The sequence below is a fragment of the Gekko japonicus genome, unplaced genomic scaffold (genome assembly GCF_001447785.1).
Source record: "Gekko japonicus isolate JY-2015 unplaced genomic scaffold, Gekko_japonicus_V1.1 scaffold8, whole genome shotgun sequence".
NCBI classification, from domain to species: Eukaryota; Metazoa; Chordata; class Lepidosauria; order Squamata; family Gekkonidae; genus Gekko; species Gekko japonicus.
This window is the reverse complement of record NW_015167057.1, coordinates 2,954,105-2,981,243: the sequence shown is the minus strand read 5'-3', so window position 1 is coordinate 2,981,243 and position 27,139 is coordinate 2,954,105. Positions and strand designations below refer to the sequence as shown.

At 44.5% G+C, this 27,139-nt stretch overlaps 1 protein-coding gene across 1 annotated transcript in view; it reads right to left on the bottom strand.

Moving 5' to 3' along the window:
- NPEPPS (aminopeptidase puromycin sensitive) overlaps positions 1–27,071 on the bottom strand; it is a 120,934-nt gene extending 93,863 nt beyond the window's left edge. Inside the window, exons 1-2 of the mRNA XM_015412462.1 lie at positions 26,328–27,071; positions 8,792–8,876 (exon numbers count right to left, since the gene is read on the bottom strand). Of these exons, the coding sequence (XP_015267948.1) occupies positions 8,792–8,876; positions 26,328–27,035 (793 nt within the window). The 5' untranslated portion in view covers positions 27,036–27,071. The remainder of the gene's footprint in view (positions 1–8,791; positions 8,877–26,327) is intronic.
- Between the last annotated feature and the right edge of the window lie 68 nt (positions 27,072–27,139).

Genomic DNA, 27,139 nt, shown 5'->3' with positions numbered 1-27,139 from the left:
CTCGGAGTCTCAGAGCGGCTTACAAACTCCTTTCCCTTCCCCTCCCCACAACAGACACCCTGTGAGGTAGGTGGGGCTGAGAGAGCTCTTTCAAGAACTGCCCTTTCAAGGACAGCTCTTGTTAGAACTATGGCTTGCCCAGGGTCATCCAGCAGCTGCATGTGAAGGAGTGGGGACTCAAACCTGGTTCTCCCAGATTAGAGTCCGCACACTTAACCACTTAATCAAAGGGCGCTGAGAGACCCAGCAGAAGCAGCAGGGTCCCATTCCCCCTGTCTAGTTCACAACAGAGGTCAATGACCAAGGCAACCAAAGCAGACTCTGTTCAAAATCCAGACCTTAAGCCACACTGAAATCGTTCAGACCATCAGTCTCTTCCAAGAACTCCTGGAGCTGAGAGGCAACCACCCACTCGAGTACCTTGCCCAAGAACAGAAGACTGGAAATTCTCCTACACAGTAGGGTTCAGGGATGGCAAAACAGGTCTAATCACTGTCTTCTTTGAGCACAGGAGGCACAACTCCCACTTTCAAGGAAGCTTTTACCATGCCCCTTACCCAACTCAGACAGTCTCCCTCTGGCAGCTTCCTATCAGCCAGGAAGGGAAAGGGTCAGGAACACAGGCGGTCCACATCCTCAGAACCCACATGCTGAAAAGCATCCATATAAATTGGACAAGCAGGTGCCAAAGGTACATCATCTGGCCATGCATCCATGCCAGCATCTAACGCAAAGCAGATCTGAGCGATTTTGTCTGCAAAGTAAGCGGCCAATTGACCACATGATGGCCTGCTGTGATCAGAGTCCAAATCCTTAGGGCAATGACATAAAAGTCCCTGAACCACACAAAACAGCTCATCTGGACGATTTCGTGCCGATGCAATGGTGGCAGAGAAATATTGGCTTTTCAGAGTCATCACTGTCACAAGAATAGGCTCTAATATGGGCTCTACATAGTGTTCGATCAGTCTTACTCCAAGTTTTCTGCCAGCGGCACTGTTGTCCCTCCCAATTCATTGTCAGCAGCTCTCCAGTGAACCAGGGAGATTACCTGGCTCTGTCCGGGGGCACAGGGCACTTTGGGGTGATCAACAGCCCGGGAGATTACCTGGCTCTGTCTGGAGGCAGAAGGCATTTTGGGGCAATTTTGTCAACAGTCTATTTCAGAGAGTGGTCAGAGCCAATGCTCCCTCTAAGCTGTGGAGTCTCGTGAGCAAAAATTCTACTTTGTGAGCTACTGGCGTTAAAGTTGCGAACGAGCGATACATAATTTAGTGTGTGAGCCGGAGGCTAAAAAACTGAGCTAGCTCACACTAACTTGGCTTAGAGGGAACACTAATCAGAGCCTCCACAGAATCGTCAACAACCAAGGTGGGAAAATCCTAAGTGCTGAAAAGAAACCATCCTGATCCATCACATGCCTAGGGAGGACAGTCTTAATGGATCCAGCTCGCCTGTGGAGGAAAAAGGAAGCCATAAATCTGAACTCTACCAGATAATGAATTATCTGTCCAGTCTTTTGGATCTTTCTGAAATGCACAACATACCTGCCCAAGAAGAAGAATTCAAGCGCCTCAAGAAGCTCTCTACTATGGGTTGACTTGAACAAAGCAGATGCAATTGTAAGAAACTGATACTTAGGCTCTGCTCATACCAGCTACCACTAGAAGAAGCTAACCATGTCTAGATCATAGGCAAGCAGAAACCTGATTGCACAGATATTCAGTAGCAGGGAGGATATCTCCTTCTGCCATTCAAAATGGGAAATTTTATATAGATGGAAGATAGCAAACAGTAGAATAGCCACCCAAATCCAGCTTTTGCTCTTAACACTTATGCCTGAAGGGCTCTAAAAATGTGCACCAGATTTCAACAGCTGCCTAGGGCCAGTACCAAGGAAAATGTCAACTATTCTCCAAAGAGACTCAAAAGATAGACAAGTTCCACATTCCCTATAAACAATGTGTGAAGTGCAAACTTTTTGGAAGATGCGGAGAAGAGAAACTCAGCCTAAAAAGAATACAAAGAGTCTTAATAGGGACTATATGCCTCCCCATGAATTATCTACACATTTTAGAGGTACATTAAGAACTTGTGGGACAAATGGGGGCATTTGGGATTTTTTTTGTAAGTAAAGGTTTATTTGATAAAAAAGAAGAAAATAGGAATAAATCCAATACACAGAAAGAAGTAAAACACAGGGTACATATTACAGAGCTGTTATAAATATCAATTATACAGACTCAAATTTATCTTCTCATTCTAGATTTTAAGAAATTCAGTTTTCCAAGTTTATCAGACACTTGGCCATGTAATAAACAGGTTAGTTCACTTAAGTGAACACACTCTGCTAATATTTCTAAACAGTCCTCCCTCTTCTGAATTATATTCTTCCAATTTTGAGCTAATGTTAACCTTGAAGATGTTACAGTATTAAGACCACGTTCATGAACATCCTTAGAAAGGAAATCCATATGACTCAACCAAAAAACCGCAGGGGATAATGGTAACTCCTTCCTTATACCTTTAGAGATAACTGTAGCAATCATGTTCCAGAATTCTACCACTCTATTACATTCCCACCAAATATGTGTAAAATTGGCGACATACCCAACAATCCCCATTAGCACCTTGGTAAATTTTTGCCAACATATAGAGTGACTGGTGCCACTGATAATACCATTTTTATTACATTTTCTTTGGCAGAAAGGTTTACTGTAAAATTTAAACCACTTCTTAACACTGATGCCCAAATCTCTGGATTTATTGGGGTTTTCAGATCTTTCTTCCAGAGTTAACATTTGGGATTTTAGATACCCTCTTCTTGCCACCAGCAAATCTACAACAAGTTCTGTCAGCAATCAAGAGTCAGCCACTTAATACCACTCACTTCATACATACAAAGGATAAAATTCCTAGTTTCTTCCACAGGTCATTAAAGTGCCACAGAAAACAGAAATTAAACCCAACATTGAGGAGTTGGCCAATGGTACAAGAGTATCACCGAACGCATGCCTGAGATCAAAGTCCTGCATATATATGACATTTACTTGGATGGTGGATGGATTTATGGCAACCCCTTACAGGGTTTTCAAGGCACGAGATGTTCAGAGGTGGTTTGCCATTGTTTGCCAACCCTGGTATTTCTTGTGGTTTACCATCCAAATACCAGCCAGGGTTGACCCTGCTTAGCTTCCAGGATTTGATGAGATCAGGCCAACCTGGGCTATCCAGGTCAAGGCAGACCCGTACCTAGGATTTTGTGGCTTGTGGGGCAAATTTTTTCCTGGTGGGGCTGCACAACACCCCACCCCAAAACACCCCATGTGCAGCAAGTAATTCTCATGTTACATTGAATGCATGCACAGCTGGATTCACACCTTGAAAAAAAGTTTTAAAATAAGTTTTAAAAAGCATTTTCAGACAAAAATCTTGTGTGGCTGTCCCTTTTAAAGGGGGGGGGGCATAGCCCCACCATAGCTTTGGGCCAGGGTCAAAGTATGACATATACTTACATACTAAAATTTGCCTTTTCTGAAGTGCTGTCCTCATGTCCAATTTTTTTTACTTGCTATGAGCTTTTGGCCTCTTTAGATCCACTGAGGATCACATCCCTCCCTCCAAGCAGTACAGTTCCCGTCCTTTCCTTTGTCCAATAAAAGCTCTACGGCTCAGTATCTTGAGCAGTATAACAGTCTGAAATTTCATTTATAGTCTCCATTCATCTCCCAAAAGACAAAAGGAATTTAAAAAAATTGTGACATCCAAAGTTATATTAGGATTTTGATCTTGAGAGTAGGAAGGGGGCTACCCTGCATAGATTAGAATTGTAGAAATTCACCAACCATGGTACAATGAAACAAGATCTTAAGTTAAAATATAGAGGACATTCCAATAAAATATGAGAAATTGTATAGATTTTACCCCAGGAAGCAAGAGCAAATTCTGTCAGAGTAGGGAAGATGCAAAAAGCGGCCTCTTAAGACCTCTGTTGAATGGGCATTCATTCTAGCAAGAGTAAAAGCCCTAAGAAGACCACGTGAGGTCACAGACAGTACAATTTCATTCTTTTTCAGTGGCAGCTCCAGAATTATGGAACACCCTCCCTAAAAAGGTGTAACAGGCCTTCTGTAAGAAATGCAAGGCCATTACATTTAGGCAGGCATTTTTTGAATTAATTTCTTAAAGACATTATTTTGAAAGAAAGGTGTACAGCTGTGTTTTTTCTTACCTGTTTTAATAGTTTTTACCTGCACAATCAGGGTTTTTTGGTTTCTTTGTAAGCCACTATGATTGGTGGGAAGGGCAGCATACAAAGATTTAAGTAAATAAACAGGAGGCATTTAATGATAATGTTGCATACCAGGGAAGGGGTAGAAGATCAAAGGTTAGGGATTACTGATCAAACATGTGAGGTGCACCACTGGCACCTTGGAGAAGTCCACCTGCTATGACCCCAGTGAAAGGGAAATCGCCACAGTCAGTACACCAGAAATATTCTGTCATCTGAATACATCCAGCGGAGGGAAACAGGAAGCAGGTCGTGCTCTGGAGAATGAACAAACAGCTACCAGAGCCATGATCAATAGTTAAACAAGCAGATGTTGCAAATTTCCTCAGTCGGGCAACGTCTCTAAAGTTACCCAATACGTCATATGACCAAAGTTCAAGCCTGCTTCCAGAACTCCTCCTGCAATTCTGAACTTTCCCATCCTCTTAGTCAGACTTAGTTTGCCGCTTGCTTGGGTGAGTGACTTGGCAGAACCACCACTCAAGCGGCTCACCCAGGCAGAACTGCACACTTCTCACATACTCCTACTCTTCACACACCCATTTACTTCCATTTTATTGCCACCACATTCAAATAGGTTCTCCATCCAGAATAATTTCTACACTTTTTTTTTCTTTATCACTCTAAACTAAACTAAGATCCTGCCTTAAAAAAAACCAAAACCCTAAACCGTACCCTTAATGCCACAAAGCATGGGATCTTACTCTACAGTTTGTACAGCTGTGGTTTTGGAAAAAAGGATCCTGGATTATTTTTATTTATTGTATTACATTTATAAAACACCCAATCCCTACTCTTGTAGGGCTATGGGTGATATACAACATGGTAAAAACATTAAAACTATAAATGAATACGGATAGTACTAATCAGGGGTCATTCCGTAGAAAAAGAGGTGCAGGAGTTCATTTGCATAACTTATTTGCATATGCCACAACTCCTGACAAAGGGCAGGCAGGCAAGCATGTCTGGGTTCCCTGCCTGCGGGGCACATGGAGAAGAACCCAAGCATGTTTAGAATGCCTTTCTCTCCCTTCCCTATCTGGGGAAGGGAAAGAAAGGCACTCAAATCCCCCCCTTCCCCTGAGTTTCTCTGCAAAAGCGGAGAGGCTCAGGGGAAAGGGGCGAGCATGTCTGCCCGCCTCCCCTTCCCTTTTCCAGCCATGACATATACGGGGAGGGCAAGGGAGGCCAGGAATGGTGGGCAGGAATGGTGCAGGCAGGCCAGGAATGGGGGGGGGGGGCCGCCCCAGGCTCCTTACTGCCAGAGCGGCGCTCTGCTGCACTCTGGCAGGAAATGAAGTTTTTGCCTGGTACTAATATTAATACATTACTTTTAAAAAATCAAGTGGCAAAAACTTCAATTTTCTCCCATTTCCAACCTCTGATTGCCTCCTGAGTATGGGGGACGAAATAAAAACAGCCTGAGGAGAAGAAGAATAGAAGGAAGGTGCCCGTCAAGATGTAAAGCGTCACCGCCCTCAACCAAAAGCCTGGCGGAACATCTCTGCCTTACAGGCCCTGCGGAATTGCATAAGATCCCGCAAGGCCCTGATGGTGTTTGGCAGAGAGTTCTACCAGGCTGGGGCCAGGACTGAAAAGGCCCTGGCCTTGGTCCAGGACAGCCAGATGTCTTTAGGGCCAGGGATTACCATCAGATTATTATCTGAGGAGCATAACTATCTGTCTTGAGAAACAATGCTAAATGATGCATAGCAGAATTTATGTAGTTTCTGCTTACAAAGCAATTTTGTTCCAGAACTGAAGAAGTGTTCTGGGGAAGTCAAAAGCTCACACACTGTTAGGTATCACTGGAGTGGTCCTAATAAAAGGCATCACATCGATGGCATTTTGTTGCTTTTTGGATTTTACTTTTGGACCAACACAGCTATAAACAACTTGTAAGAGACCTGAATTCAGCCAATCAAGAAAGGTATGTGACACTGGGAGGCAAATGGAATTAGGAAGACAGCATGAATTTGAAAATGCAACACAAGGTAATGGCTATATAATTTGGCTTCAGTTGATTACATACGCCTTGCAGCACCATTCTGAACACAATGATTTTCAAGGGATTTGTATTCTTCTTCATTTCCAAAAGGCTCATGAGTCCTGCTGGTTCATGGGGGACACTAGAGACTTTGGGGGGGGTGGATCATTACTGTGGACTTTGTTTTACTACCAGCTGCTTTTATGGCCCCTGGTCTGCAGAAACCTGAGACCTAATTCTCTTTTCCTATCAGCAAATAGACTATAGCCAGCATGAAGTCTTAACACCACAATCTAAAAATCTGCTTAACATCTGCTTTTTTTTTCTTTTGATTGTGCAACATCTGACCTGACAAAATGTTCTGGGGAACTCAAAAGCTTGTGCACTATGATGTGTCATTGGGAGGGTCCCAATAAAGGTATTTATATGGATTGTGTTCTTGGCTTTTCAAACTTTTAGAAGTCAGGGTGGGAACAGGTTCAGTAAACTAGTTTAATAATGAGCGCTGTTGATGTTTTTCTATCAGATTCATTCGTTTGAGAGCTTAAGTCAGAACTTCCAACCTCAAGAGAATTACCTCTGATTAGAACGAACAAATAGGGCCGACTCATTTAACATGGGCACTCTTCCTTTAGGAAGTCTGAACGTAGTTCCTGAACAGTGTAACTTCAACTGGATCTCAACACCATTTGCACAAGCCCAGTGAAGCAAATCTGAACACCACAAAAGCCAATTATTTGCTTGATACATTCCAACCACTTCACTTTAGACATCCATTACACCTTGACTCCTGCAGTGAATGAGAATCCCAAAGAATCCCAAGTTCCTACAGACTTGATTGTGGTTACAAATATTTAACAAGCGGGAACCTCTTCCTTCTATTCTGCTGTACTGCTGATCAGAAAATCAGGTCTGCTGAATCCTCAGGGACCTTCTCTATGACCTATAGCAGGGGGTAGCCAATGTGGTGCCACGATACCTGCCAATACTTTTCCTGGTGCCCACCAAGTGTTTTTAGAAAGTGGGCGGGGTCAGCTTGCCTTCTGCCCAGTAGGGCTTTTGATTGGCTGTGCAGATTAAAATAGTTTCAGTGGCAGCTGCCACTACAGTGTTGGTTTTATTCCGACTCCTCTTTCCCAGTTTAGTTTTTACATTTACTCCTCTTGCCCCCGGCACTTGGACTTCCTCTGTGTGTGTGGATTGCTCCGCCTCCCACAGTGGTCATTTTGTGGTTGTCCAGCACACTGTTTCGGGATTCCAAAGGTGTCCACATGCTCAAAAAGGTGGGGAACACCCCAACTTACAGCAACCTTTTTATTTAGCTATTCTGCATCAAGGCCACAGGACCAATGAGTGCTAAGTGATAAACGGGCCACCTAACCCAGCCTTTAAAGCCAGGATGTCTATCCTAAAACCAGTACCACCCTATGCACAGGTCAACTGATGCAATCTGAACCAGACTGTGCCACAGAGTACGTATTCTGCAAGGATTCTTACAGAGTGAGAAGCTAAAGATGATTCATACAAGCACACTAAGTTCGCGTATTCCAAAGGAAGACAGGTTACTGGCATTGCCTTTCCCAATCCCTAATTTGGCAACCAGTCAGATGGCAAGCATAAACAAGAAGTGTATCCTCTGAGCCATCTAAAGGGCATGCCAAATGGGAGGCCTACAAACTTGTGACCCACTAAACCAAACAACTTATTAGCTACGCATAGAGGCCACTCAGACGCCTGGCAATGGCCATTCTGCAGTCCTAGGCAAGAAGCCGAAAAAGAAGGCTCAAGTCCCTAGTGGAGTACTCATACAAATCCAGGTTGGTGGTTGTAGTCTTGGCATAAAGTACTCAACAGTCCTAACTACAGGGGGAATATGCTGGCACCGAAGCCCTCACTCTTTAGCCAAGGGATCCTCTTTGAAAAAACTAGGATGAGCTATGTGCCTTTATTACATGTGCCTGGTGGAACTCTGACAGACAATATCCATGCCCTGTGGGATTTACTACCTTTTCACAGGGCATGCAAGACAGAGATATTCCATCAGGCATTTGGACAGCGACGAGACAGTATAAAATCTGGCGCTCTCTCTCTCTCACACACACACACCCTCCGCTACCAGGCAGCCTGTGGAAATTAAAATCTCTCTTCCGCCATCTTGGGAAGTGTATTGTTTTATTTGCTGATATGTTAGCGGTATTTTAACCTTGGTTTTTAACATGAATTATTTATGGTACTTGTTCTGTTGTATGCCGCCCTGAGCCCTGCTTGCAGGGGAGGGTGGCCTAATGAATAATAATATTGTCTAAAACTTTCACATTCTCACTTTTTGAAAGAATTTCACATTCATAAACCATGTATTAAATTTTAAGACGCGAGAGATGTAGCAGACAGGCTGCCTTCAAGCCACCATGGCAAACAATCGGGAAACGCTAGCTGCAAGCTAAGTTTATTACTGAGTCAATACTGCATCTGGTGAGTCGACATACAGAACCTGCATCCAGATTTCCGCTTACCTTCATCTCCCTCCGGTGCATAGGAAGCCGTAATAATGTCGATGTCAGCGCAGTTCATCACAATCTGATTGGTTGCTTGCCCCACCTGCAAGAGACACATTCCCTTTTATTATTTGTTTTTCAACACTGTTCACATCACCCCCAGTCCAAGATGCTGAAAAGGAACTAAATTTGCCAAGTAATGTCAATGCAAAGGAACACACACATACTCCAAAGACTGGTAGCGTTACAGAAAGTTATAAAAAAAAAAAACCCCAGTTCTAAACATTGCTGTTGTTGTGTTGCTGACAAGTCACAGCTAACTTATGGCGACCCTGTAGAGCTTTCAAGGCAAGAGAAGTTCAGAGGCAGTTTGCCATTGTCTGCAGCTTAGTTTCCTAGATCTGACGAGATCGGGCTAGACTGGGCTATCCAGCTCTGGTCTAAATATTTACCGTACATTTTATACCAATGGATGACTCCATCGTACAGATTTTTTAAAAAAGTCCACAAGAAGGCACTACTCCAAACTAGGCTAGCAGTTCTGGCAAGCACAGGGTAATCCTGTTTTACAGAAAAAGTTCAAAAAGGGGAGTTAAATCATTACCACCTCAAAATCAGGCATGCAGACAGAAACTGGGTAGATGGGATGGGGGAGAACCAGATGAGTGGGCAGGCAGGGGAAAGGACAAGGAAATGGACAACTGTACGGGTCAACAGAGGAGGAGAATCAGAGACATTGCAAGAGTAGACAAATGCAGGGGCCACCAAGCCCCCCGCCCCAATAATTTCTCATGGGTCTTGCTTGTAACAAGTACCAAAAAAGGCCACAGTGAGCAGAAGGACAAGTAACAGTTTCTTCTGGATGAACAGCTGTGCCAAACCCAACTGATCAAGCTTACTTTGTGATATATAGATAACACAAAAGCAAGCAACATTCATTTGCTCAGACTATACCACTTTCAGTACCTCAGCACGGGTTAAATCATACCATGCTACACAATGACGCACTGAACAAAGCTCAGCCATGACATCCAGTCAGGGCTTTTTTTGTAGAAAAAGCCCAGCAGGAACTCATTAGCATAATAGGCCACACCCCCGACAGTACAGCTCATTAGCATATTCAGCCACACCCCATGCCTTTGCTTGGTTTGCCCGGGCGCCCTGTGGCTACGGGGAGCCCAGGCAAGCCGACCCTTGGACAGGTTAGGGAAGGCACAGGGAATCATTTAAATGCCTCCTCGATCCTTCCAGGGGCCCCCTGGCCCCCCTGCCTCAAGAGTCACCCGGGGGGGTCACTCTCCAGGCCTTCCCTCTGTAGCCACGCACACAGAGGTTTTGGCTGTAGTGGGCGTGGCCAACTCTGAAGCCAGCCGGAACTCCATTCCTGTGCGTTCCTGCCCAAAAATAGCCCTGCATCCAGTCATAAAGCTCACTGGATGACCTTAGACAAGTCACACGCTCAGCCTAATCTGTCCCACAGGAATGCTGTTAGGATATCAAGTGGGGGGGGGATCATGCACCCCACTCTGAACTCCTCAGAAGAACGGTGGGATCCATCAAAGGCTGAGCACCAGCTTGGGTTGGGTCAGGGAAATGCCTGATTTGCAGGGGCAAAACAAAATTCATAGTTAGAAGGAGGGGAACTAGGATACAACCCCTACGCCCGAGTTAATAATTAGGTCTGTACATGCACACCCTGGTCCTCAGGTAGCATTTTGATCTTTTTAACACGGTTTTTACAGACAGCTTCGAGCTTGAAGACTGTTTTACAGGATCATTTAAGGTTGCTCAATGCTTTATGCTATTTTACGTTCTAGAAGGGGTTTTTTATACCTAGTAAATTTTAATGGTTTTAAGCTGTTTTAGGATCGTATCGTTTCCCCTTTATGAACCCATCATGGGCAGGTTTCTCTGGAGAGGTGGCATATACACTTTCTAAATAAATAAATATCAAGTGCTCCAACAAGTCTGGAGGAACGTTCTAGGTGCCAAAGCCAGCAGTCAACACATACCCCTTACATCGCTATTTTGTTCAACTCCTAACGAGAGATTTGTTAAGGAACTGTTCCAACATTCTTGGTTGACGCTGCATGAAAGCAGCGGGGAAGAGTTACTTGACAGCCCTGCCAGCTGTATTCGAGTGGGAAAAGGTGACTACTAACTGCAATTTTTCACATAAGCCCCCTATTTAGAATGCAAGATTCGGCGGCATTTTCAACAATTTATGGCACCTACATCATGTGGTTACCTGGATTTGGATAGCACAGGCTACCCTTATCCCGTCAAATCGTGGAAGCTAAGTAGGGTTGGCCCTGGTTAGTATTTTGATGGGAAACCTCCAAGGAATACCAGGGTCACGATGCGGAGGCAGGCAATATCAAGCCACCTCTGAATGTCTCTTGCCTTGAAAACCCTACGGGGTCGCCATAAGTCAGCTGTGACTCGACAGTACTTTCCACCACCACCACATCACATGGTTAGCTGCTGACACTGCAAAAAATTACAGAGGAGCCACCTGGGATCTACATGCATGTGTGTAGTATCAACCGCAGATTGCAACGACAGACGTGGAAGACTCCTTTAAGTATGGTCACCTGGATGCCAAGAAACCTGATATTACAAAATATTTTTCAGTTTGCTACAGGATCAGCACCTGTGCAAAAACGTATGCCTCCCAGGAAATCTGAACTTCTCTCTACCTGGTCCAAGCACGTTTGTAGACCACTTGCTCAGGTCAGTCAAGAATTTCAATCTATTTCCTAAAAATTTTGATATAAGCAAATGCACATTTCCAATCTCACTTGCACTCAAAGAGAATGGTTCTGCACATGCCTTTTAAGAGTAAACCTCAAGAGAGCCCCACTAAGCATGCCTGAACATATCATGTGCGTACATGTGCAGGCGTAACACAACATGAGAGATTACTTCTGAAGGTAACTCACTGCCACAGTGTGAGTGTGATTTATTTTTAGATTCTCTCAGATACATGCATTACGAAATGTGTGAAGTGCCAGATTCCATTTATAGGAACCAATTTAATGGTTAATGTAATGTTCAGCCTCCAAGACCCACAAATGAAGCATTACCAATTATATACACAGGCCACGGATTATACAAAGTGTGTGTTCATGATAACTATTATTACACTCTTGCAAAACAGGGACAAAAATCCAAAGGAGATCCTCTGCTTACACAAATGGATGAAAGGACTCCTTTAAAAAAAGGAAAAGCAGGGGGGAAATTTAGGCTGGATATCCAAATGCATCCATCCTAGTAGAGTTCCATTAATTTCAGTGAGGCTCCACGTATATGATGGATTCAGGATTAAATCCTTGCTTTTGAGAACAACGTAAAGTCAGCCACCAACACAGGTTTTTTTGTACTGCAGGCCAATCTGAAATGCAGACATTTGATGCTTATAGGGAAGCAGATACAGTAAGGAAAAGGCTATATGCAGTAAGTGATTAATATAGCTGATAGCCTCTTACATGGCATAAAAAATGTTTTCTGGAAAGCAGCTACTGTAATATTTACATGAGTAAAATAAAGAGAAGTAACCACAGCAGAAATTGCATGTTCATTATTAAAAACATTTATTTCCACCTTCAATAAGCTAAATAATCATGTCATCCTTAAGATAAAAATCTGACAGATTGTACAACTTCAGGATACAGGAACTTCTTTTAAAGTGGAAGTGGTCCAGACTTCACTATTTCAGAAACAAATGCTGCAAACTGAACACAGACCCAAGCTTCTTCCTTCAGCATACTGTATATGTAATAGGGAATCCCTAGTCAGAAGTAGAAGTGCTTCTTTAGTTGCTGTAGATTTTCCGGGCAGTATGGCTATGGTCTTGGCACTGTAGTACCTGCCGTTTCGTCAGCAGCTGTGACTGGCGTCCTCAGAGGTGTAACACGGAAAGATGGAGTACTCTCTGTGTCAAGTGCTTCTCATTGAATGGAAAGCCTCTATATCCATTGGACAATGGAATAGGGATGGAAAGCTCATTTAATAGAGCGACTGCTTAAATTATGAAACATTTAAACACAAACAAGCTCATAACCTAGCCTACGCACAACCTATCAGCTCCGCTACTGAGTGTTATTAAAAAATGCCAATGTGTTAATGTACTCCACATCAGCCTTGCCAAACCCTGGAAAACATCTAAACATTTACAGCAACATATAAGCAGTAGACAAATCTTTATCATTTAAAAGTCTACACCCTACTGCGGAGCTTGCCCCTTCCAAAAATAAAAATTTCAATCCAGAAACCAGTTTCCTCACATAGACTTGGACTTCCTGAGGCTCTGTGGAAGAAGGGAAAGATTTGGGGCTTACTTTATTTTGTTTTAATTGGAAATGCTTTTAAGTATTATTGTAAGCTGCCTTGAACCACAAGGAGATGTTTTAATAAATGTATTCATAAAATAATAAATTTTAAAAGTCTCTTAAATTAAAACACCTCCTTTCCTCAGGTTCTCTTCTAGTTTGAGGAGTCTTGCTTCACAGGGTTTGGTTTTCTGAGGTAAACATTTTTCCTGAAGAAGCGAAGATAGTTTTGTTTCATTGTGGTCAAGTATGTCCCCCTCCCCAAATCTTCCTCAAGAGAATCCATAATTTCTGCAGCTTTGGCTACATTTTCAGGCTTCTTATCACACATAATCCATTTATACTGAACGGACACCTGGGTGAGCAACAGAAGATGGCGCCCAGGAGAGGCTAAGCACATATCTAACCCAAATAACTCCATAAGGATCCTCCCAGCTTGCTCATTAAGCAACGTTGACCCATAGGTGCAGCATTGCAAAGAGCACGGTAAATGCCCTGCTGTTCCCAGATGTCTGGATGACGGCCAGATGGATGGAATGCATGAAGGCTGTGGGGTGGAGTGCACACTTCCCAATTCCAGCTCATCCTATGCTACAGAAACACTGAGTCATCTGGCTACCCTGATTTGTGCTGCAGTAATCTCCCAGTCTGATTTCTATGAAGCCACTCAGAGTAGAGAGTGCCCAGAAACGACAAATCAGTACACAACACAATGGCTCATATCATGCCTACCCTAAAGCATCTACATACTTGCCGGTGTGTTTCTGAGCCAAATTTACAGCTCTTGTTTTGATATTTAAAGCTCTTAACAGCATCAGCCTAGGCTCTCTTCTCCAGCGATATGGGACAGAAAATCTCCCGATGCTATATTCTTCCTGAAGTACATTCTCTTTTTCACAGAAATTATGGATGAAGGTAGCTAGATCTCCAGAGCTAATCTCCCTTGGGACTCTGCTCCTAGAGAAGTGTAGCTAAACAATACCCTTCCAAGTTACAGAAGATTAGTCAAGATTGCCCCTTTTAGGAACTGGGGGTTGGGATGGAGAGAAGAAAAACTCTTGAGCAACAGTGCAACACTGAGTCCCAGTGCTGGGTAAGTAAGCTTCCTGCTCATCTAACCCTGAAACTCCAAAAACTGGTACTACAGTACAGACTTTGTTGTTGTTGTTGTTGTTGACGTCAAGTCACAGCCGACTTATGGTGACCCCATAGGGTTTCCAAGGCAAGAAATGTTCAGAGGTGGTTTTCCATTGCATGGCTCTGCATCACGACCCCGGTATTTCCTGGTGGTCTCCCATCCAAATACTAGCCAAGGCTGGCCTTGCTTAGCTTCCGAGATGTGATGAGATCGGGCTAGCCTGAGCTATGCAGGTCAGGGCATAACACTGACTACTGAATGAGAAATCGATCCAAGCAGGACTACCGAGCAAGAAGATCAATCCAAGCCTGAATACGATACCACACAGAAAGGAAGGGTTTTAACTCTCCTCCCCCTTTGCTGAATGGGAGAGTTGGTCACTGGGAACACAACCCCCCATCCCCAATAGACTGTTAATGGCTTCTCCCACTTTTGAAGTTTAAGACTGTGGTATGATTATGCTTTTATCTCCACTTTTCCTCAGAACTTCCCCAAGTCCAACAGTCAACTTCACAGAAGCCAGAGCCTTTAAAAGCTTATATAATTCTGCATAGGTGATGGAGAATTAGGATTAGCAGGCACATCATTCACCTCAACCCTAATCTCCCTCCCATTCCCACTATAAATAGGGATTTGAGTAGGCTAATTTCCCTTCCACCCCTCATGATTCTGTAGCTGCTACTCAGCATGTCAGGCATCCTAAAAGGCAGTGAGCAAATTTTGCATTAAAAGTATGTGTGTGGGGGGGGTGAACTTTGGAAATTAATAATTTTCTGGTGAGCACCCAAGGGTGCACAGGGGAGGGGGAGAAGATTTTATGTTTGAAAAATGAAAAACCCACAATCCATCCTATAATGTGTCATTTGCTTTAGTAAAATCAGTCCCGGACAAGCGTTTGGTAGGGCACACGGCAATCAGTGCTGCCCTTGGGCTCCCAAGTCCAAAGAAATCACAACAGAGAATCTGTCCATGTACTCTGCTTTCCAGGCCTAACCGAAGCAAGGAGGGAGGGGGAGGAGAGATACAGAGGATATCCATCTTCTCAGGGGATTAGTCGCAGTCAGACATCACACCCAGGAAAACTTCACTGTCATGCTAGGCAGCTGGCTCTTCCAGTATATTGCACTGCGAGTAAGTTATTTATTCTCCAAAAAATACGAATCCCGCCCATGAACGTAAAGAGCAGAGAAGGCCTTTGTAAGATCCATCTGTGAGCCAACACTTGCAGCTAGAGTAATTATTAGCCCTTATCTAGACAACCACATTGGTTCATTGATTTGCATCCAGCATGGATTACAGTAGCCAAGCAGTAAATCTGCCAACACAAAAGACAGCAACAGGGTACTGTTAATTTTTTCAACTCCACTTGGTCCTTTTGTTTTGCAGCATTTAGATGACAGATTGACACTCCCAGTCAAAATCACTTTCTATGCAAAAGTCATTATTAAACTAACAGAACTAGTGCAGCTGACAGAACGAAGTTAAAAGCCTGGGGGGGCCGAATGAGCAAAGATCTGAAACAGAAGCAAGGAGACAGGCAAAACAAAAATACCAGAAATTCCAGTGGAATCTTAACCGTAAATACAGGCCTGCAGTATACATCGCTTGGGATTCAAAGGCTACTTTAGGTTGTGCCCAAGGGCTTGAGCGTACCTAGTGGGATTTTTTTAAAAAAAGTTTTCCTCTTTGAACATCACAGCTCCATGACAAATCACAAGCTACTTTGGGAGGCTGATGTTAAAAAGGAACACACACACCCCTTGGGTGTGTGGAAGTAAAGTGGTTCTTCAGCTTCAGCTGCTGCACAATCAATAAACCACTAGGAAAAACACGTACCGCAACATTAAAATCTTTTACCTTCAACATTCAAGCAGGTCAGGCTGCAAATACATTTGCATGTTCTCAAAAAAACCCCAAAAAAAACACCACACACACACCAAAAAAGCAGATGTTCAGCACCTTGAACACAATCACTTGAAACACAAAATCAACCCTTAATCAGCAAGATCCACCAGCCCGGCAGATGCTTCACAAGCAAGCTATAAAAAGCAACAAAGATAGGTTAAACTTTACTAAGTATATCAGGATGTCCTTCAGCCAAATTAGAAGATTGATGAGAGCCAAAAGGAAAGAAGAGGTTTAAAAGGTCCTTCCATTGTCTAACCTTTCAGGCAGGATTCTCCTCCCCCACTCACACACGGTAGTAAATAGGACTTCCTCGGGCAACCTAACCACACAGCAGAAACTTGTCCTAATGCTTCCTAAACTATACTTGCTCAATGAAGCCCAAACTAGATGGAAAAACGTGATCTGCACAGCAAATCCTGTGGATTTTTTTAAACTTTAAACTGAAATTGTATGGGGTCCCAATTCAGACTGGATGTAGGGCCTCCAGGCCAGATTGGCCCAGGGGTCCTGGAGTTTTTTTGCCTTCTTCTGGGCATAGAGCAGGGGTCACTGGTGGTGTGTGTGTGTGGGGGGGGGAGTGTTATTTTCCACATGGTTCTGTATGTTTACCTTTTTTTTACCTTTGACTTCTGGACCTTCCTAAACTCTATACTGGCAGAGGGGATGGCCCTCCATTATTTGCTTCTTCTTCCCAGAATGCAAATGTCCTAATCTAACACCTACAGCAATTAAACTAGAGCCTGTGAGCCACTAACAGCTCCAAAGGTTGCCAAGACAGGGTCTTAAAATCTTAACCTGGAAACTCTGCTCTTTTTTTTTCTTTCCCTCTTCCATTTTTAATTTTTTTTTTGTAACATATAGCCTGATGTTCTGCTGAGCTCAAAACGTGCACAGTGTTTTGTGCTATTTTTGTTGGACCTAATAAGGAAGTATTACACAGGGGTTTTTTCCCCTTGTTCTGGAAAGTGAGTGGGCCAAAAGGGTGATGCACAATGTTTTTGTCTATTTTTCCAGATGGGCCAAACAATACCAGAGCTGGGGAGAGCAATTCAGATCATAAAAGGGACACAGAATTTAAAGCCTCCCAATTCAAATTAAGCCTGCAATGTGAAGGATATAAGGAGCCCATTTACAAATCTAATTCATGTCTAATTTGACCTTAACACTCATATTCCAGAAGGAATGAGAGAACACCATAACAGCAAATGCCTCAAGCGCCTGAAACCATAACGCAAGCATTTCACACCTTAAAGCCTTGTGTTCTATGGGGGGAGGGTTTATATGCTTACAATTCGCTTTCCTGTTAGAGATCAGATTATTTGATCTAGCCGGATGCCGTTGGACTTCAAAACCTCTGCAGTACCTCAGGTAAGGGTCTTCTCCAGTCCTGCTACGCAAGACCCTTCCTGAGGAGAGTGCAGGAACTGAACTGAGGATCTCACATATTATCAGCATATGTTACTGCCGAGCTAGGACAACAGCAGGCTCTACCCTCAGAGAGCCAGGTCAGGGCTGTAGCTAAACAAAACGCTGTGAAATTAAATACCTCCCTCTCCCAACTCACCCCCCACACATACTGAATCACAGCAACCAAATGCCTGCCTAGATAGAAAGGTCTCACACGTGTATAAAAATATGTTCAAAGGAAAGGGTCCACAAAGTTTCCAGGGGATGGAAATGCCACAAATGCAGAACAGCTACCAAACCATCCAAGTGTCTTTGATGTTCCAACCTGGCACACAGAAGGGAGATAGCAGCCAATTCTTAGAAGCTCTGGACAGAGGGAAGGAGAAAGTGACGCTGGGCTCTCTAGCTCATGAATAATACTCTAAACAAGGGCCTGAAAAAGAATAGTGGACACAACCAATCTTCCCTTACCTAAAACCTAGGGCATGTACAGAAAATTTAGGGAAGGGCACTTGCCCTTCAACAAGGATTTTGCTGGGAGGACCACCTCAATGTCACGGTGATCTCCTCTGAAAGTACAATGGGAAAGCACAGAAATCACCCTTCCTCTCCCTTCTAAAACTACTCCTTCCCCAAGTTCTTCACAGACAAATGGTTCCCCTCTCTCAGCAGGGCGCTTACAGAAAGCACAGGGGTGCTAAGACAGGAGACCGAGTGCTCAACCCTCACAAACCCTGACTGTGAACTGTTCCACGAAAACAAATCCAGAACAGACTCTGGAATAGTAGTATAAAAAGAGATTTGGACACAGACCCTGCAAGTGCAAGATAGCTATTATACACCTTCTTTAAAACTTGGCCAGCAATCTTTAGATTTATTCTTTTTCCTTGTAAAAACCCTTGCCGGTTATGCCCAGCATCTCTCTCTTCAGTAGGGTTACCAACTCCAGGTTGGGAAATTCCTAGATGCTTGGAGATGGAGCCTGGAGGGTACATAATGCCACAGGTTCCACCCATCAACGCAACCATTTTCTCCGGGGTAACTGATCTCCATGGGCTGGAGATCAGTCGTAATTCTCAGAGACCTCCAGTCCCAGTCTGGAGATTGGGAACCAAGCTGTTCTAACAAGAGGAGGAATAAAATGAAAGAATATGCTGCCTGGGATCCAGCCAGCTTTTCCTCTGGTGGAAAAGGGAAGGGGGCCCCTCTTTGACCACCCAAAAGGACTATGCTGGGGATCATGGGACTTGAATGGACAAAAGCCATATGGGATGGGCTGTACTGACACATTGGTTAAGATTGAGTGAAAAAGCTGGCTGTATCCAACCATGGGCATGTGGCTATATGTATGAATCCTTTCCTACAACAGAATAAACACTTGTGAAGTAAAGAGATCCAGTTATCTTCTTCTCAGCCTTGCCTGCTTGCTATAAAGCACCTAGAGATAAGGTGGGCAGGCGACTATGTTTGAGTGAATCTTTCACGAGTCGCCCATACCATATTGTTTGATTATTTCGCAAAATAACAGTTTAGTATTTGCTTTAGCCCCAAGCAAACAAAAATACAGACACACACATATACAGAAACATACCCAATTTGTCCTGTCTACACAATGATTACCAAGTATTTATAAACTCTTTATGCCAGTTCCACAAGAATCATTCAAAAACTGGCTCCCCTCGTTTTTGAGCTACCCAGTCAAATCAATGCCACAGCCTGACTGGTGATTATACAGTTATCTGAATAAAGCATTTTACTTTCCCAGAAGTGGAAAGGCAGCAGCTTGCCAGCATGGTCTTACTATAGTCTTATGTCAAGTTCGGGGGGGGGGGGGGGGGGGGGGAGGTTTACAACTTCTGAGCAAATCCACAGTAAATCTTTTTACTTTCAGCATTCTTCTACAAAGATACTAACGTATCAAGTATCCATGGCCAACGTGCCATCTTGCCAAGACAACTGCTTTTCTACAGTCTTTTCACAAAAAGCAACTGAAGTAGAGGGATACTTCCGAGAAGCTGGCTGGCACGCTACTGCTGCTATTGCTGCCAGCGTGCCAACAGTTCGGATTTACTATGGCAGAAAAGTCACAAAAAGTAGAACGCTCCCTAAATTGCTCCTTAGCTACATGCCACCCAGACAGGAAATTATTTTAATCTGCTAACCTGCAAGCACAGTCACTGCTTAAAGACATGGCAATCGTTATGCGCCAATTTACTATTAAGTACTATTAAGTCTTCCCCATGAGAACAAAGCAGGTTCCAAAGAGGCCAAGCTACCTTAAGAAATGAAAGGTAAGCCATGCCAAAATTAAAAACCTGCAAAATAAGCATATTTCATTTTTTTGTATTTTGAAGACCACATGACTGGCTACAGTACCAGTATGAATCAAATATTTGCTGATGGGGAAAAAAGGGCTCTTACTCTCTGGAGTTGGCATGCAACAAAGGAGCGCAGTAGAAGAATAGATGTAAAAGGGTCAATTACAAAGCTCACAAGCTCAGCTGTTCATTGTCCCAAGATTACAAGGACCGTTTAACATTTCTTGTCTGAAGTAGAGGAGTCATAGATGTCACCAGCGGAAATTCTGTGCCAATGGATGACTGCTGTTAGAAGTCTCGCTTGCTGACAGATTGTTGACCTTTTGGCTAATGCAGTGCTTAAATGGCTGGTTAACAACATTATGGTTTTAGTTGTTCAGTGGTCCTTCCGCTAAGCAAGTGAAGTTACAGCAGAGGAAACAGGAAAGAGCAGCAAACGCTTCTTACAACATTCAGTTAACTTCAGTTCATCATTACTACCCTTTGTATCCCACACTTCCTGCAAGCAGCTCAGAGCAGCATACATGGGGTTATCCCATTTTTACCCTAACAACCTTGTGAGATAGTGACTGGCCCAAGGTCACATAGCTGAGCTTTCTGGCTCAGCGGGAATTTCAAACCAGGCCTCCCTGGTCAAAGTTCACTATTTGCTACACTGCATCTCTTTAACCACTGGTGGGAAAGCATTTTATTCTATACCTTTAGTATGGGACCACCTTTGTAACCAAAAAGATTCAGGCCTTCCTAATCCATGCTGATATCAGGCCTTATGAGTTGGCAAGCGTCTCCCAATTATCAGTCTAGTTGAAGGTTCAGCAGCTTGTAGTAAATCAGGCTTTTTTGTCTTTGCCCTCAAACGGAAAGGTAGAGAAATTTAATACACTGTAAATAATTTCCTGTTTGCTTCAGAGTATGGTTTCTACAAAAGGTTTTAGGCAAATTAAGGCCCCGTTCACACGGAGCATTTACCGCGCTAAAGATACGGAAGACAGGCAGATTTTCCAGGCGCGATCACACTGCGTCTGGGAAGTGTAGTGCATCCATGGCTAACCCATGGCTTCGTGCCGAAGATACGGAGTAAAAAACTAGTACTTACGATGTACTAGTTTCCTGAAAACTCAGGGCAAGGGCGGGCGTCTGATCGCGTCCCGTCCTAGTCCCGTCACAAACTAGTTAGTTTTTTTTTTTTAAGTCTTCACAGGATGTGCACAAACGATCATGCACATGCTCACCTTTTGGTGAGAAAAAAAATATCCCCGTTTACCACGGAAGCAGCGCCTGGCGATTGCTGGTGTGATTGCGCAGCGCCGCTTCTTTGCCATGCTGCAGGATAGCCGTGTGATCAGCACCTCACGCCCTAACCATGGGACCTTGACGGGACGTGTGATCGGGCGGCCGTGCATTATTTTGCTCCGGGGCAAACAGCCACGCTTCCCCCCCGCATTTTCCGGCCCGTGTGACCGGCGCCAGAGTACACCAAAACAGAGGAATCCAACTTCTTAAACACCACCTTTCCTCACTTATGTCCTCTACAACCCTCTGAAATAGGCACACCAGCATTCCCATTTTGCGCCTGGAGAATGGCTACAACTTACCCAAGGATACTCCAAGGCCCCATGGTGATTCTAGAATCTGAACAGACGCCTGACACACTGGATCTCATCCCCAAGTATCTAGCTAAGCAAATATTTTTACTGTTATACGACTGAAGAAACAATAACATAATAAAAAGTTGCATTTTGTTAAGACAGCACTAAATATAAACTTTAATGAGAACGCAACATCTAGCGATGGCTCGAGATGCAGCCCAAATGACTGACGATTCTTTAAAGCGTGCAGACGATATTCAGATTTCCAAAGGGTGCTCTCAGAATACTCGATTATAGTAACCCTAGCATATGCTCAGCATTTCTATCAGCTGCGGATTGCGTGCATTCCAAATTCATGTTAATGGTATATGCCAACTGCATTAGCTCTGAATTAAGTTGCCCGACCACATTTTAGATAAACAATATGAGCTACTACAGGTACTAGAAACATGGTCATTTCCATGTTAATCAGGGTTCAAACAGGATAAAACGGGGCTAATTTTATTATCTTTTCTTTCAAATGCACCACAACTTCCAGTGTACTTTGAAACAATTGTTAAAGGTGTTAAAAGCCAATCACAGAGTGGCAGAATAATTGGCCAAAAAACCTTTACAGCGAGGTGGTTAGGAAATCATTAATACGCAGTGTTCAAAGTTGGCTACGTTCCACTCTAATTTAACACCCACCATTTGCAAGTGTCACCACACTTCTTGGAACACCATACTTGCTTTTAAAAGCTTGTGTTCTCAATTTAATTGCACTGGTGGCTCCTGTTTATAGCCTCATTCTCTTTCACTCGCCCTCCCCAACTGTCTGTCTGTGGGGCCCTTCTCTTTTGGTGCTGTTTTCTAAACCAGAATCGTTTCGGCAACTTCGGCACTCACATTCCTTTTCCGCTCTAAGTTGTCGCCATGGTATTTACTGGTCACCTTGCAGTGTTCTCTAATCTCTGCTTGTGTAGCCAAATTCTCTCAGAACTCTTCAAAGCAAAACTTACTCCTGCTGAGACACAAATCTAGCGAGGGGCAAAACAAGAGGGTTTTTTCTTCACCCCAAACAACTTACGGGAACTGCCTGAGCTTTAAATTTTCGTGAGGGCCTGTCCTCTTCTGAACACTCAAGCTTAACCTACAATTAAAGTACAGAACGCCATGCAATCACATCATGCCCTCTGAGAAATAAGTGAGTTCGCAAGTACCTTTAAGAAGGCAAAATTATTGCAAAATCTAGTTCATGCCAAGTGGTTAACTTTTAGGCTGTTCTTGCAGTAGTGTCTCCCCCTCCCCCTGACTTTTCTCCTTACAGAACCAGAGGAGGTAACAAAGGAAACATTCTAGCCACGACTTTTGGTCTTGGCTAAACTACCTGATCCCTGTCGGCAGTCTGTATTGATGTTTCAGCATCAAAGCATTCTACTTAAGGAACTACTGAAATTATTCCAGTAGCATTGAGCCAGGGTTGAAATAATTTCAGGCTCCTAGTGAAATAATTTCACATGCCTATGATTTGAAGCTGGAACCTAAAAACTGCTGAGTCATACAAGTAAGAGATTCCCCCCCCCAACAATGGTATATACCCAGTACACTAAACAATACAGCTATCTGATAGCTATTAAACTGGACTGAGTGCTACATATCTTTGGAAGACCCAAAAGCTTATTGTTGGTACTATTCCTTGCATGAAGTTTTGGTTTTTAAATGTTTGTCTGCCAGCTTCAGTTGGATTGTAAAATGCCTTGAGTTTGGCAAAAAAGGTGGGATTACAGATGTTGATAAATATAAATGTAATTCTTAGGAAACGGTCCATGGCTAAATGTGTGTGTAAAACCTGACTAATGGGGGGGGGGGGGCAGACACCCAGACACAGCTTTTTGGACACAAACCTTGAGTAAAACCATTCCACTGAGACTGCAAGGGAAAAGGGGGAAAAAGACGCACAACTCCAATATTTCTTCCATATTAAGTCACCTAAGTTCATCGACAGCTACTTTCTAAGACTTGAAAAGTTCAAAGCACACTCTAGAACTCATCTCATGCCATTATTTCCAAGATACAACCACACCAGAACTGAACCAGCATGACCCAATCATGTCTTCAAAGATTTAACTAGTCTTACTTCATGACATGTTCATTATTTATTATGTGATTTCAGAACTGTTTTTTTAAATGACAAAGAGTTTTGCTATGAGAACTAAGACTCTTCCTGGTATCTTAAAATGTCTCATATCCACTTAAGTAATCTTATATTAAGAAATAGCACAATGAGGTCTAGCGAGACCTGCATTCTTTAATGCACCAATTGCGCAAGAAAAGTTTCTTCTATCATCCCAAAAAGTCAAGAGAGCAAGGATTTTGTGCTGCATAAAGCACAGATAAGGTTAATACCTCTAATTTCAGAAGCATGTCCACCATCTCATCTACAGGTCTGCACAAGGCAAGAACCAAAAGGGATGCAAGATGTTATTAACTTTGCATAGAAACTTTATCCAAGTATCGTTCCATTGCTCAGCTACTGAAATTAGTAGCCCATCTTTGAGGAAGGAGAACAAAATACACTCCACAATACTTGGTAAAAGCTGAACATAATGGATAAATATCTATTAAAATCAAAGGAATGAAGCACTTAAATACCAACACATACTGATAAGCTTAAAATTAAGAGTTTCACATGGAAGACACTGGGTAGATAATGATGAACAAGACTCTAGAGAAAATGCCACAAAATAGGATGAGAATGCATGTAAAAAATAGCTTTCCTAAAGGTAGATTCACTGAACTCAACCTATACGAGGCAAACGCACCTTGAAACTCATTGTAGATATAAGCAACAACAATCAATTCAGATACTCTTTCAATTCCACTGCCTCTCACACACAGATCCTTCTCATTAGCAAGGTCACTCCTTCAAACCTATCCCCTTGCAAAATAGTTTTCAAACAGCACCTTCACAAACACCAATTCTCCCTGTCAAGGAAGCCCATTATGCCCGACACCACAGTAACAACATCCTACAATGATAATCTGTTATGATTCCAAGAATGACAGCCTCACTCATCTCACATTATCACCCCACCTTTTCTCCAGGGAGCTCAGGGCAATGTACATGGTCTTCTCCCCCCCTGCCAACACACAAACATATGATGCTCCAACACTCAAACTCAAACTGGAATTTCTAATTCAGAGGAAGGCTCAGTGCACTCTGTCACCAGTGGCCAAAAATACCAGGTGCCATCAAGAGGTCCAGCACTGGGGCCAGGACACTAGAAGCCCTCCCACTGTTGCCTCCCCCCAGCACTAAGAATACAGAGCATCACTTGCCCCAGAACAAGAGTTCCTATCTATACCTTGTGGCTAATAGCCACTGATGGACCTCTGCTCCATATGCTTATCCAATTCCCTCTTGATCCTAACCCTCTCCAAAACACACACAGACCCCTCCATCCTAAGAGATCTCATGGTTCTCTTCTCCAGTATATTGAAATAAAAAAATAAAGTCACATGATATACAGGCCCAGGGAGCAACTTCCTTAATAGTCATTTCCTAGGAAACCCTTCCCAACACCTGAAGTAAGATGATGCATGCATCCAAAACCTTAAAGACTACTACAAACAGTTGAGACCTCAGCCCAAAACAAAGACAAGCTCAGTGAGGATTCTTCTTCCTTCAATCCTACAAGAGCTCTCCTACCTTTTGAGTTAGGCTTCCTCATCAAGAGAGACCTTTTCCTGTTCTCCTTGAAGCAGAAAGCAGCCTCCCACCTTAGAGAAACTTTTCTCTGTTCATCCCCCCCTCCCCAGCACTAGCAATCCCCAGGGTCCTCTTCTGAAAATACATTTCCCCACCACATGAGATCAGCAGCTTTTCTCTCTACAACCCTGAAAGCACTTTGGTGTGTGAAGCAGGGTTTCTTCCTCACGTAGAGAGGCCCACCCCAAATATACACACGTAACATAAACTCTCCAAGGAACTGGGGCGACCACCCTCAACACTAGCTCAATGCACCCCCAAAAAATAATGAACCATCCACAGATGCAACCACCACCTACCTGTCAATGACCAGAACTCCCAAAACTCCCAAATCAGCCCCTTTCTCCCACCACCTGTGTGACTCATCCACACCAATTCCTTCTCCTCCGAATTTCAAGGCTGCTCCCACCGACCACTTCTCTTGTTGCACTTCAGTGCACTTCAGTCCCACTTGGACACAAAGGTACACACATACATCCCATGGTGCTGAGGTTCAAAGGCAGGGGACTAACACCTGGAAGACCCAGGTTCATGGTCCCCACTTCGCCATGGAAGTTGCTGGGTGACTCTGGGCCGGTCACACGCTCTCGGTCTAATCTCCCCTGCACAGTCGCTGCCAGGATTAAAAAAAAAAAAAAATAGGTGGGGCGAAAGATACCTGCAAATTGCCTTGCCCTCCCCCCCATTTGGGGAGAAAAGCAAGGTGCAGACACCTAAACAAATAAAAAGGGAGTAGCAAAACCTCATTAAATCTTGAAAGTGTCTCAAAAACTCATGTGGTATCACAACCTCCAACAACTCCCCTGTCCTTGCACACCACCACCACCCCAAAAAACACACACACAACATTCAGCCCCTACCCTCCGCCAGCAGCTATACATTGTCTTACCCTCCCATCCCAAGGCCTTCCAAGCGCAGCTCCCATCACGCGCCCCATTGCACCCACCTCAACCCTTCCCTGCCCCTCCCTCCAGTCCCTTATACCCCCCCCCATGATAACCCTCTGGCATCCCCATCCCTGCGCTTCCCCTCACGCCCTTTCCCATCAGCAGCTTCCCCACCACCTTCACACACACAGTGACTTTCTCCCCTCCCTCCCACCCTCCCAGTATCACCTCCACAGCTGCCTCCAGCTTCCCCTCGAAAGTGAAGTCGATCAAGTCCGGCTTGAGGCACAGCCCGTAGTTGATGGGGCGCACCTCGGCCGGGAGCCGCTCGAAGGGCCGCTTCTCCGGCATCGCGGCGGAGAAAGAGCGAAAGAGGCGGGCAGTGGAGGAGAAGGAGGCGAAGGTGGCGGCGGCGGCGAAGGAGGCGGCGGCGGAGGAGGATTCTGCTGCTGCTGTTGGAGCAAAGGGGGAGGCCCAGCGCGCGCGCGCACTGAAGGGGAGGCGGCGACCCCCTGCCGCTGACAGGAGGAGGAGAGGGGGCGGCGGCCGCACGCGCGCAGCCTGGCCCAACAGAGAGAGGGGGGTAGCGGGGGACGGACCCTCCGGACAGCCGATCTGACGCGGGTCTTCTCGCTCCTCTTGCTGCCGCCACCCTCCTCTTCCTCCTTCTCCTCCTCCCTGCACAGACGGCCGCTGAAGGGAGAGAGCGCACTGCGCACGCGCGGCGGACCTCCTCCTCCACTCCCACCCCCTCCTCCCGGTCTTGCGTGCCGCCGCCTCCTCCTCCCCCCCTTTCCTCAGCCGGCTGCGAAAAGAGGCAGCAAGGCGGAGGGCGCTCGCGCGGTGACGGAACCACGTCGGCGCCTGCGCACTGGGGAGCGGCGACGCAGGAAAGGCTCTCGAAGGCGAGCGGGCGATCAAGCGGCGGCAGAGCATTTAGATCCGCCGCTGAACCAACGCCTCTTGTAAGGAATCGGGGAAAAGGGAGGGGGCGAGCAACGCGCACGCGCTTCCAGGAGGAAGCTTGCGAGAGGGAAAGA